A 12,702-nucleotide genomic window follows, 5' to 3' on the forward strand; every position below is an offset into this window, starting at 1 on the left:
CATTATTTTTTTACCTTGAAATTTTAATAAATTACACATGTCAAAATGTTAAATATAGATAAGTTACTGCTGCTAAAATTAAATCTGTCGCTAAAATACTAAAAACGTACTGAATTTCTTTGATTTTTAAATTCTTAAAAATGGCGAACTGGAAACTCCCGTATTTGCGCAAATTGACTTAACAATGGCATAAATAAAGGATGTTTCTGCGCAGTGGCCGGTTACTGTCGACGGCCGGCCAGACCCGAACCCGCTGTAACTTACAGAATTCATGTCTGTTGCTTATGAATTAATAGATTGTAGATGCAGTTTGATTCATGCTGTTGAACTGTAGTACAAACAGACTGTATACATATATATGTAGCATTTGATTTTCTGGTGTGCATTACCTTGTTGCTTTTATTTCTAGATTGAAAGACAGAAGGAGGGAAAGAAGAAAAAGTCAAAGAAGAAGAAACACAAAGCTAGAGACTCAGACAGTGATAGTGATGATGATTTAATGTCAGCATATCTTAATATTTTAAACTCTAAACATAAAGGTGGTAAATCAGTTGACAAGGGAGGTAAGTCTAAGGACAGGAAAAGACAAAGGGAGCTAAGTGCAGATGAAGGTGGTCGTAGCCATAATAACAATAAATCAAGGGAAGAAACCTATCGGCATGAAAGAGATAGAGAAGATTCAAGAGAAAATGAGAGGAGAAGAGGAAAATACGATGATAGGGACAGTGTTGATAATGATAATAGATACAGTGATAGAAATAGATATGGTGATAGATATGAATCAGGGAGAAAATCACATAGAGAAACTGAAAGTAGAGACTGGAGATCTGAACAAGGTAGAGGTGAAAGAAATAGAGTTAGAGCACATTATAATGAACAACATGATTCAGATAGGAAACACAGAGGCGATAAGTATTACAGGGATGATGGTAGGTCCTCTAGAAGAGATAGTGATAGGGAAGATAGAAGTGGGTATAGTGACAGATATAATGATAGAGACCGATATAATGATAGAGTCGAATTGGAAAGAATATCACATAGAGATGATAGGAATGAGGACAGATATTCTCGGTCCGAGAGAGATCGAAATGAAAGGGATGGTTACTATGACAGGGATAGACACAAAAATAACAGCAGATCTAAATATGATGAAAAACAGAACCAAAGAAATAGAGCAGCTTCATCTGATTCTGATTCTGAAACAGAGAAAAGATATAAAAGTAGTAAAAAGGCAGCTAGTTCTAGACATTATAGTGATAAAGGAGTGAAATCTAGACAGGAGAAATATTTAAGTTCTGATTCTGGCTCTGAGTCAGATAGTAAATCTGATGACAATAAGACAGAAAAAAAGTCTGTAAGAGGTGCTAGAAAATATGTGAGACATCGGTCATCATCGTCGTCATCATCAGAATCTGAAAAAAAGAAGTGTGTTGTTAAAGGTCAAAAGAAACATGATAATGTGGTAAAAAGAATACGACAGAACTCATCATCATCATCATCATCATCTTGTAGAAAAAATGTGAGATCTCAACCGTCGGAGAATAAAAATGGCAGACAGAATTCGCCAGCTGTAAATAGGAAGCAATCTGATTCCTCTTCAAGTTCTGATTCTCAGGAAGAAACCAAGATTCCCAGGAAAAAGATGATGGATTCGGGGAGTGATTCCGAGAGAAAAGAAAAGCCTAAAAACTATGGACTTGTAATCCTGGTTAGTAGTTTTACTTTTTAGCTCACCTGTCACATAGTGACAAGGTGAGCTTTTGTGATCACGCAGCGTCCGTCGTCCGTGCGTTCGTCCGTGCGTCCGTCCGTCCGTCCGTAAACTTTTGCTTGTGACCACTCTAGAGGTCACATTTTTTGTGGGATCTTTATGAAAGTTGGTCAGAATGTTCATCTTGATGATATCTAGGTCAAGTTCGAAACTGGGTCACGTGCTATCAAAAACTAGGTCAGTAGGTCTAAAAATAGAAAAACCTTGTGACCTCTCTAGAGGCCATATATTTCACAAGATCTTCATGAAAATTGGTCAGAATGTTCACCTTGATGATATCTAGGTCAAGTTCGAAACTGGGTCACGTGCCGTCAAAAACTAGGTCAGTAGGTCTAAAAATAGAAAAACCTTGTGACCTCTCTAGAGGCCATGTATTTCACAAGATCTTCATGAAAATTGGTCAGAATGTTCACCTTGATGATATCTAGGTCAAGTTCGAAACTGGGTCACGTGCCGTCAAAAACTAGGTCAGTAGGTCAAATAATAGAAAAACCTTGTGACCTCTCTAAAGGCCATATTTTTTATGGGATTTGTATGAAAGTTGGTCTGAATGTTCATCTTGATGATATCTAGGTCAAGTTCGAAACTGGGTCACGTGCGGTTAAAAACTAGGTCAGTAGGTCTAAAAATAGAAAAACCTTGTGACCTCTCTAGAGGCCATATATTTCATGAGATCTTCATAAAAATTGGTCAGAATGTTCACCTTGATGATATCTAGGTCAAGTTCGAAAGTGGGTCACGTGCCCTCAAAAACTAGGTCAGTAGGTCAAATAATAGAAAAACCTTGTGACCTCTCTAGAGGCTATATTTTTCATGGGATCTGTATGAAATTTGGTCTGAAAGCTCATCTTGATGATATCTAGGTCGAGTTCAAAAGTGGGTCACATGCCATCAAAAACTAGGTCAGTAGGTCAAATAATAGAAAAACCTTGTGACCTCTCTAAAGGCCATATTTTTCATGGGATCTGTATGAAAGTTGGTCTGAATGTTCATCTTGATGATATCTAGGTCAAGTTCGAAACAGGGTCATGTGCGGTCAAAAACTAGGTCAGTAGGTCTAAAAATAGAAAAACCTTGTGACATCTCTAGAGGCCATATTTATGAATGGATCTTCATGAAAATTGGTCAGAATGTTCATCTTGATGATATCTAGGTCAAGTTCGAAAGTGGGTCACGTGCCTTTAAAAAGTATGTCAGTAGGTCAAATAATGAAAAAACGTTGTGACCTCTCTGGAGGCCATATTTTTCATGGGATCTGTATGAAATTTGGTCTGAATGTTTATCAACTGGGTCATGTGGGAAGAGGTGAGCGATTCAGGACCATCATGGTCCTCTTGTTCTAAGAAGTTTTACCATTAATATAAGGAATGTAAGAAGTTACTGACTTTTAATGTCTTGCCCCCTCCACACTAAAATACTTTGTCTGAAATTATTGGTGCTCCAACTCAGATTAATGTGGAGAATTTGGCAGTTACTTGGGGAGAATAGGTCAGTTCTAGGACAGATACTTGAAACACTGGTTAGGATAACTGCCCATCATTGATTAACTGAAATAGTGTTGAAAAACGGTGCTAAACAAAAAAGCAAACAGTTATACTTTGTAGGCTGTTACATTGAACAGAAACATAAGAGGAAACTGAGATGTAAAAGTGACCTCTGATCAACATAGATAACTGCTTGAAAATATGTGTATACAACTACATTACCTAAACATAGCCATATAAAATATACGTAAGAAATTCTCATAACTGTGAAACTTTGAATTTTGCCAAAATGACTCATTGTTAGCAAACATGAATTTTATATAGAAATTATATGTGGAAAGTCGCCTTGAACTCGATTTAATGCAAATCCACTGAAATTGGTACTTGACCAACTTTATAAATGATTTCACGGGACACACTTTTTGATTTTTTTAGAATCCTGACATGGTACAAAGTCAAAAGTCACAGAATGCAAGAATGAAATATAGATCAAGTTCAAGTTCTGAATCACCACCAAGAAAAGCTAAACAGAGAAAAAAATCAAGAAGCAGGACACCACCAAGACAGCCAAAGAAGTAAAAGTTTAAGATATATGAGATAATCCCTTGAACAGACTCATTGAATCAGATATGATATGTTTTTATGTCCCCCCATGGAGAAGTGGGGGTTTATTGCTTTGCACCTCTTGGTCACGTCAGTCGGTCTGCAGATACAGTTTCTGCCCAACATCTTGAGAACCGCTTGAATCAGACCCTTCAAACGTGGTAACATGATTGAGCTTTTGAAGTTAATTACATAGCTTTTTAGGATCAGTAGGTCAGATGTCAAGGTCACAGGGCGAGGGGCCTGAAACTTGAAAACGGTTACTGCCCAATGACTTAAGAACTAAATATATAGAACCTTTAAACTTAGTAGCATGATAGGAATTCCCAAGTAGATGCCCCCTGTATTTTTTTATGTCAGTAGGTCAAAGGTTAAGACCAAGGGCGTCTGAACCTTGTAAACAGTTTCAGCACATTAACATGAGACGCATTTGTCTCAAAACCTTTAAACTTAGTAGCATGATTGGGCTAATAAAGAGGACAACCGCTACAGTATTTGGGGTTAATAGATCAAAGGTCAAGTTTGAAGGAGCAGGAACCTTGAAAATGGTTTTCCCCGAATAACTTGACAACCACTTGTTCTAGAACCTTCAAACTGAATAGCATAATTCAGGTTATGAAGTAGATGGTTAGTCAAAGGTCAAGGTCACATTTTCAAGGTTTTTGCCCAATAACTTTAGAATCGACCCAGACCCTTCAAACTTCATAGCAGACTAAGCATGATTTAGCTTATGGAGCAGATGGCCAACATTATGTAAGGGCTCAGTGGGTGTATGTTTATAGTCATAAGGGCCTAAACCTTGAAAACAATTTTTGCCTAATAATAACTTTAGAACAACTTGAGAACCCAGAACCTTCAAACTTTACAGCTTAATTATGCTTATGAAGGAAATTACTCCAATATTTTTTGGGTTATTTAATCAAAGGTCAAGGTCAAAGGGGCCAGCATCTCCGAAACGGTCGCCTGTCAGTAACTTGGAAACAACTTGACGCAGAACCTGTAAACTTTAAAGCTTAATTGGGCATATGAAGTTGAAGACCCCTCTCGTTTTGGGCGTCAGTAAGTCAAAGGTAAAGGTCATATAGACCTGAACATTGAAAACGGTGTCCGTGCACTTAAGAACCACCTGACCAAAAAGCCTTCGAAGGTTCAAACTTGGCAGTATTATTGTGCTTTTGAAGTATATGAGCCTATGGTTTTGTGGGTCAATAGATCAAAGATGAAGGTCACAGGGACCTGGGCATTAAAAACTAACTATTTCTAAACAGTTACTTTAGAATCACTTCACCAAGAAACTTCAAACCTGTATGCATGATTATTTTTGTTTTGTTTATAGTTCGTCTGATTTTTTAAAAAGAATTATACGGGGTATTGACGTCACTTGATCGTCGGCGTCGGCGGTGGTGATATATTTTGTTAAGGTCCAGCATTTTACAAAAACTATAAAAGTTGCAGCTTTGAAAATTTGCAAACATGTTCAGTGGACTATGTAGGCCGAGAAACATTAACTCTGAAATGGTGAAGGTCAAGTGATTCGAAGTGAGTGACCTTAACCGGTCTGCCCTGCACTTACGTTATGTTAAATACATATGCCGAAACATGGTACTTTTACAGAAAACTGACAGAGGAAGATAAGAAGAAAAGACTTGCAGAGATGATGGAGAATGCTAAATGGAGAGAAGAACAAAGAACCAGTAATGTAAAACGTTATGCCAAGGAAGAACAGATGGAAAAGGATAATCAACAGAAAAATTATGAAACTACAGGCAGCTCAGAATTTGTTAAGTAAGTCCTTTTCTTCAAGATTGTTCACTATAACAGCATTTTGTAAATGAATTCTGATGATCAACTTTGTTGCTGTGTAGGGCTATATATAGAAATTGTTGAAACTGGATCACTGGGTCAAATAAAAGACAGATTTTGTCAATGCTCATATTTATACCTGATCTTCATGTAACTTTTTGAACGTGTTTTGTGCTACATGATGGCATATTATGCATTTTGCCGTTTAAATTGTCAAGAAATCAAGATAGCATGTAACATGGAAAATAAAGTCTTTACTAATTCCCAGCTTGCAATAGAATTTCTATAGTAGGCAGACCTCGGTCTGGAAAAAATATGTATTAGTTGATGGAGTATGAGAATACCCGCCCGCTTAGCTCAGTAGGGAGAGTGACGATTTGATAAAAGACATTGTGTCTGACATCATTCGTCCTCCACCTCTGATAATCCATGTGGAGAAGTTGGCAGTTACTTGCGGAGAACAGGGTTGTACTGCTACAGAATCCAGAAACACTGGTTAGGTCAACTGCCTGCCGTTACATGACTGAAATATTGTTGAAAAATGGCGTTTAACTCCAAACAAACAAACAAACAATATTTGAAAGTTATGTAAGTGGTGTCAGTCATGTAATAATATGACTTAACATGAGCTGTTATTTTTTCCAGTCCTATGATGTCCCTTCATGCTGAGCACAGTTCTGTAGAGGATCGTATCAAACGGAATAAACACAATATATTACGTACAGCAGCAGATATGGACAGAGGATTTAGCAAGAAATAATGAAATAGATACTACAGCAACCGATATGGTGTAATGGGCACATGAAGAAAAAAAAAGATTTTTTTTTCAAGTAGAAGCAATTACAGTGAACTTCATTTTGAACAAAAACTTGCTAAACGTTATGGCATGTGCTTCCTGTAATCAAGTGATCAAATGTAGCAGATAAAATGGACACTCGGTGTTAAGAAAAACTAAAGTATTTATTACAGACTGAGAGATGTGTCAATAAAAATACCAATTTTTCTCACTGAGCCACATTTAGACAGAGAGTAGATATAAGCAAATTTACGTTGTAAAGTGCAGCATACATGTATCTCTAAGGGGGTTTGGAAAAAAAGAATTAGACAATATTAAACATAACTGAAATAAAAAAAAAAATCACTTTCATACATCATTGATTAGATCAGTAGGGAAAGTACAGATCTACGTATTCCGGGGTCATACATTTGTAAGTTTGATCCCCAAGTAAGGCGTTCTTCGTGACAAAATCATGAAAGATTCTGAAATTATTCGTCATCCCCTTTTAACTTATGTGGGGATGTTTGTGGGTAATTACTGAGAACAGTATTGTACTGGAGCAGAATCCAGGAACACTGGTTAGTTTAACTGCCTATCGTTACATAACTGAAAGTTATACCCAAAACACAACAAACCGATATGACTGACCAATGAAACAGGTTACTTTCGCTTACAAATTGACCCTCTCAATATTTGTTTAGCAGATCTGTGTTACAGCCTGAATGTTGAAGGATTTTTAGCTCACTTGTCACAAAGTGACAAGGTGAGCTTTTGTGATCGCGCAGCGTCCGTCCGTCCGTGCGTGCGTCCGTGCGTAAACTTTTGCTTGTAGAGGTCACATTTTTCATGGGGTCTTCATGAAAATTGGTCAGAATGTTCAACTTGATGATATCTAGGTCAAGTTTGAAACTGGGTCACGTACGGTCAAAAACTAGGTCAGTAGATCTAAAAATAGAAAAACCTTGTGACCTCTCTAGAGGCCATATATTTCACAAGATCTTCATGAAAATTGGTCAGAATGTTCACCTTGATGATATCTAGGTCAAGTTCTAAACTGGGTTACGTGCCTTCAAAAACTAGGTCAGTAGGTCAAATAATAGTAAAACCTTGTGACCTTTCTAGAGGCCATATTTTTCATGGGATCTGTATGAAAGTTGGTCTGAATGTTAATCTTGATGATATCTCGGTCAGATTCGAAACTGGGTCACGTGCGGTCAAAAACTAGGTCAGTAGGTCTAAAAATAGAAAAACCTTGTGACCTCTCTAGAGGCCATACTTGTGAATGGATCTTCATAAAAATTGGTCAGAATGTTCATCTTAATGATATCTAGGTCAAGTTCGAAAGTGGTTCACGTGCCTCAAAAAGTAGGTCAGTAGGTCAAATAAAGAAAAAACCTTGTGACCTCTCTAGAGGCCATATTTTTCATGGGATCTGTATGAAAGCTGGTCTGAATGTTTATCTTGATGATATATAGGTCGTGTTTGAAACTGGGTCAACTCCGATCAAAAACTAGGTCAGTAGGTCTTAAAATAGAAATAACTTGTGACCTCTCTAGAGGCCATACCCTTGAATGGATCTTCATGAAAATTGGTCAGAATTTTCATCTTGATGATATCGAGGTCAAGTTTGAAACTGGGTCACGTGCCTTTAAAAACTAGGTCAGTAGGTCAAATAATAAAAAAACCTTGTGACCTCTCTAGAGGCCATACTTTTCATTGGATCTGTATGGAAGTTGGTCTGAATGTTCATCTTGATGATATCTAGGTCGAGTTTGAAAATGGGTCAACTGCGGTCAAAAACTTTAAAATTAGAAAAATCTTTTGACCTCTCTAGAGGCCATATTTTTCAATGGATCTTCATGAAAATTGGTCTGAATGTTCATCTTGATGATATCTAGGTCGAGTTTGAAAATGGGTCAACTGCGGTCAAAAACTTTAAAATTAGAAAAATCTTTTGACCTCTCTAGAGGCCATATTTTTCAATGGATCTTCATGAAAATTGGTCTGAATGTTCACCTTGATGATATCTAGGTTAGTATCGAAACTGGGTTACGTGCGTTCAAAAACTAGGCCAGTAGGTATAAAAATAGAAAAACCTTGTGACCTCTCTAGAGGCCATATTTTTCATGAGATCTTCATGAAGATTAGTGAGAATGTTCACCTTGATGATATCTAGGTCAAGTTCAAAACAGGGTCACGTACCTTCGAAATCTATGTCAATAGGTCAAATAATAGTAAAACCTTGTGACCTCTCTAGAGGCCATGTTTTTCAATGGATCTTCATGAAAATTGGTCAGAATTTTTATCTTGTTGATATCTAGGTCAAGTTCAGAACTGGGTCACATGAGCTCAAAAACTAGGTCACTATGTCAAATAATAGAGAAAACGATGTCATACTCAAAACTGGGTCATGTGGGAACAGGTGAGCGATTCAGGACCATCATGGTCCTCTTGTTTCTCATATACATGTATATAAAGTGCATCCGTATTGTTTCAAATATTTTTGGATAGGTTTTGTTTGCACAGAAAATTGTTATTTGCAATAAAATAGTTGTTGAAATGATATGTTTAACAGTTTGTATAAAAAAAACTATCTTTGTTTTCCTTGCAGCTGCATAATCACTTACCGTATCATATTATTTTTGTAGAAAAGTTACTTTAAGTATCAAAAATGTCGAAATTTGTTTACAATATATGCCATCTTGGAAAAGATTATAAAAACTCTTCACCAGTCTTGAAATGCAATAAGACTATTGGTCAGTTTTAAAACTGTCCAGAACATAAATCGATGACCTTTCAAAGTGGTGATCTTCAACATCACCTATAGATAGACTACATTTACAAGGTGTTCAAAGCACATGACCCAGGTCACAATTGGAATTCAAAGTCAAATTTGACCCTCAAATTTTCTTTAGAGTATTATTTAATGTCTGTTCAAGGTACTGACTTCAGACTTGATATACAGGTAGATGGTGCTGGGAGAATGGGCATTGCATAAACCATGTCAGAAGGTCAGAGGTCATAGTTGCAAATGGGGCCTCAAATGACTATTTTGCCTATCATATTTTGTGTCCACAGCAAAATAATCAACTACCAAGCCTGGTTTTCTTTTATTTTGATGCGTGATCCTTCACTACAACAGCATTTTGTAAATTTATTTGGGTGATCAACTACTTATATATACTAGCAAATGTTTCTTATCATTTGATTTTTTTTATCCTCTACTTAAACAACATTTTGACACCTGCCAGGTTAGTTCAGTAGGTAGAGCGTTGGTCTACGAATCTTGGAGACGTGAGTTCGATCTTCGGGTGGGGCGTATGTTTTCCGTGACTATTTTATAAACGACATTGTGTCTGAAATCATTAGTCCTCCACCTCTGATTCATGTGGGAAATTTGGCAGTTACTTGCGGAGGTTTGTACTGGTGCAGAATCCAGGAACACTGTTTAGGTTAACTGCCCGCCGTTACATAATTGAATTACTGTTGAAAAACGGCGTTAAACCAAAAACAAACAAAACAAATAAACAACATTTGGTACGTATATACGGGAGATTACTGTTTTATTAGCTCCCCTGTGAGCTTTTGTGATCGCCCTTCGTTCGTCGTCCGTTTAAAATTTATTGTGAGCACGATAGAAGCCACATTTTGCAATATTTTATCAAACTTGCACACAACTTTTATTGGCATAATATCTCGGTTTCTTTCGAAAACTTGCAAGGTCACTCAAGGTGACTTAGTTCCTATAATGGGTTTCAGAGTTATGGACCATAAAAGGGCCACAATTTGCTATTTTGGCTCGTGAACACGATAGAGGCCACATTATACAATCGAGTTTGATAAAATTTTCACACAACTGGTTTTGGTATATCTTGGTTCCTTTTGAAAACTGACCAGATCCCATCATGGTTCCAAGGTTATAGTGTCTTAAAGGGTCAGAATTTAATATTTTGGATTTTGCAGCTATATGGAGATTTCTTATGGTTTGATTTTAAACAAACTTGCAAAACATCTTTTAGAACAATAGATCTTGGATCATGACGAATCCGTCATATCAAGTCATAGGTTCCGGAGTTACGGACCCTGATTGACCCCCGAGGGAGCCAAAATTTATTTTTGTCTCTTGGGAACACGATAGTGAAATTTTACATTCGGTTTTAACCACACTTACACACATCTTAAGACACAATATGATCTCGATTCCGTTTGACAACTGGCTAGACTCCATCCTGGGTTCTATTTTGTATTTCTGTTGTTTATTTTCTTTTTTTGCCCATTTCAGCCATATAGATGTTTTATTTATGCTTTGTTTAGATACAAACTTGCACAGAAAATTTATCTTTATGATCTCTAGGCCAAGTTCCAAACTGGAGTATTTGGGGTCAAAATCTAGATCACCAGGTCAAATCAAAGGAAAAGCTTTTAAGCACCCTAGATGCCACATTTATGACCCTAATTAAATTGGAATGTTTTTTGTTGATGATTCCTATGCCAAGTTGAAAACTGGGTTACATGGGGCTAAAACCAGGTCACCCGCTCAAATCAAAGGAAAAGCTTGTTAACCCTCTTGAGGCCACATTTATGACCCTGTCGTTATGAACAAGGGGGGTATTCGATCTACTCCTTACCATGGGAATAAAATGGCGGCCAAAACTGAAAATGTGAGTTTTTCTTACATTTTTCCTTTTTCAAGGATATCTAGACAATAACACATGTCTATCAACCTGCTCCACTGTTTTCTCTATCTGCCGGTACCTTTCTTTTTGGAAACAGTACTGTAATATGTCTGGAATGCTGGACATGAGATTTGAATCGATGGAAAATCCTCCGGTAAACACGGGATAAGGAATAGTGCGACTTGCAAAAATGGTCTTTTTTTACCTAATATACCGCAGGTTGTAAGCTGTTTTTCCGATTTGAAGGAATATTTCCACATACTTATCTAATACTGTTGGTTTTGAGCAGATCACAGTTCGTATTTTCAAAAAAAAAACACAATTTTTGCCCAATGGTAAGGAACAGTGTGCGAAAATTAGAGGATAAGGTGCAGTGCAATTTTTTTCAAACGGATTTTACAGTTTTCTCTCATCGTTTCTGAGATAACCAATTGACATTTCTCTACTATGTAATAATTAAAGAGGTCTGAATCGTGACCCTGGCTGTGAAACTACACTAATACTGCAGGTGAACCATAGTTTAAACCCTTCCCTCGTTGAAAGTCATGACAAACAATCGAGTGTTCATTATCGTGGTCGTTTAAAAATAAGCTCCAAAAGCAAATTAAACATACTATAATTTCAATGAATACGTGTTTTTACTTGTTACCTAATGTCAATTGGATTTATCTGATCCATTATCCAAACAATTTACTAGAGACAATTTAAAATGATACATACGTTACTGATGCCATGCGCAAATGTTATGCAAAAATTCACAACGCTCGATCGCTTTTATAGTTAATGATGGATTTTTTAGTAAACGCAAAGAATACATATTCCCTAATTACTAATAACTGCATCATAATATGTATTTTTGAGTTAATATGATTCCTAAACAGATATGACGCCGATGAAGGGATACTTACGTTATGGATCTAATTCCTACTATGAATATATGAGCTTGACATACAAAGAATAGCGTTTTTATGTCTTTAAAGGTTATTTCTAGTTTTGTTTCAAAGATTCCACTTTCTATGATACAAACGTTACCTTTATTCTAAGACATTGAAAATCACAGCAATTCATGTTGAGCTAAGAGTAGTTTTTTTCACGCCAAAACAGTGCATGCATTTTCAATAAATCTATTATGAAGCAGAGGTCCTTCTTAATTTACATGGCATAAGAAATGGCAAAATGATACATGATTGTACAAATGTTACCAGTCTTATATAAAATAACATAAACAAGAAAGTGTCACTCAGTTTTAATTGACAGTGTCATCAGTTTGTATCGTCTACGTCTTAAGATGCAAATTTCACACATGTAATTGCACGTTTGTCCTTGAAGACGTGTTTTCTTTTTCTGAAAATGCTCAACGGGCTCCGCTGGTAATGTTCGGTTTATATAGGAAGCTAATTTGATATTCCTTAAAGTAAAACCTATTTGTGATTATATGACAATTATATTTTTTGTTTCAAATGAATTTATGTTGTTATACATATTGAGTACTCCATAAACACAGTACAAACTATTGATACATACGTTACGTGTGGTAACGTATGTATCCTTTCATACTTGATATCTTACTGACAGTCCATTTTATAC

General features: G+C 36.6%; 1 protein-coding gene across 1 annotated transcript in view; it reads left to right on the plus strand.

Annotated features, from left to right (window-relative positions):
* The window catches only part of LOC128550675 (pre-mRNA-splicing factor CWC25 homolog), a 28,434-nt gene extending 20,202 nt beyond the window's left edge, over positions 1-8,232 (plus strand). Inside the window, exons 6-9 of the mRNA XM_053530182.1 lie at positions 410-1,708; positions 3,691-3,830; positions 5,473-5,643; positions 6,307-8,232. Of these exons, the coding sequence (XP_053386157.1) occupies positions 410-1,708; positions 3,691-3,830; positions 5,473-5,643; positions 6,307-6,421 (1,725 nt within the window). The 3' untranslated portion in view covers positions 6,422-8,232. The remainder of the gene's footprint in view (positions 1-409; positions 1,709-3,690; positions 3,831-5,472; positions 5,644-6,306) is intronic.
* Positions 8,233-12,702: the final 4,470 nt, after the last annotated feature.

Source organism: Mercenaria mercenaria, chromosome 18 (assembly GCF_021730395.1).
Source record: "Mercenaria mercenaria strain notata chromosome 18, MADL_Memer_1, whole genome shotgun sequence".
Taxonomy (NCBI): Eukaryota; Metazoa; Mollusca; class Bivalvia; order Venerida; family Veneridae; genus Mercenaria; species Mercenaria mercenaria.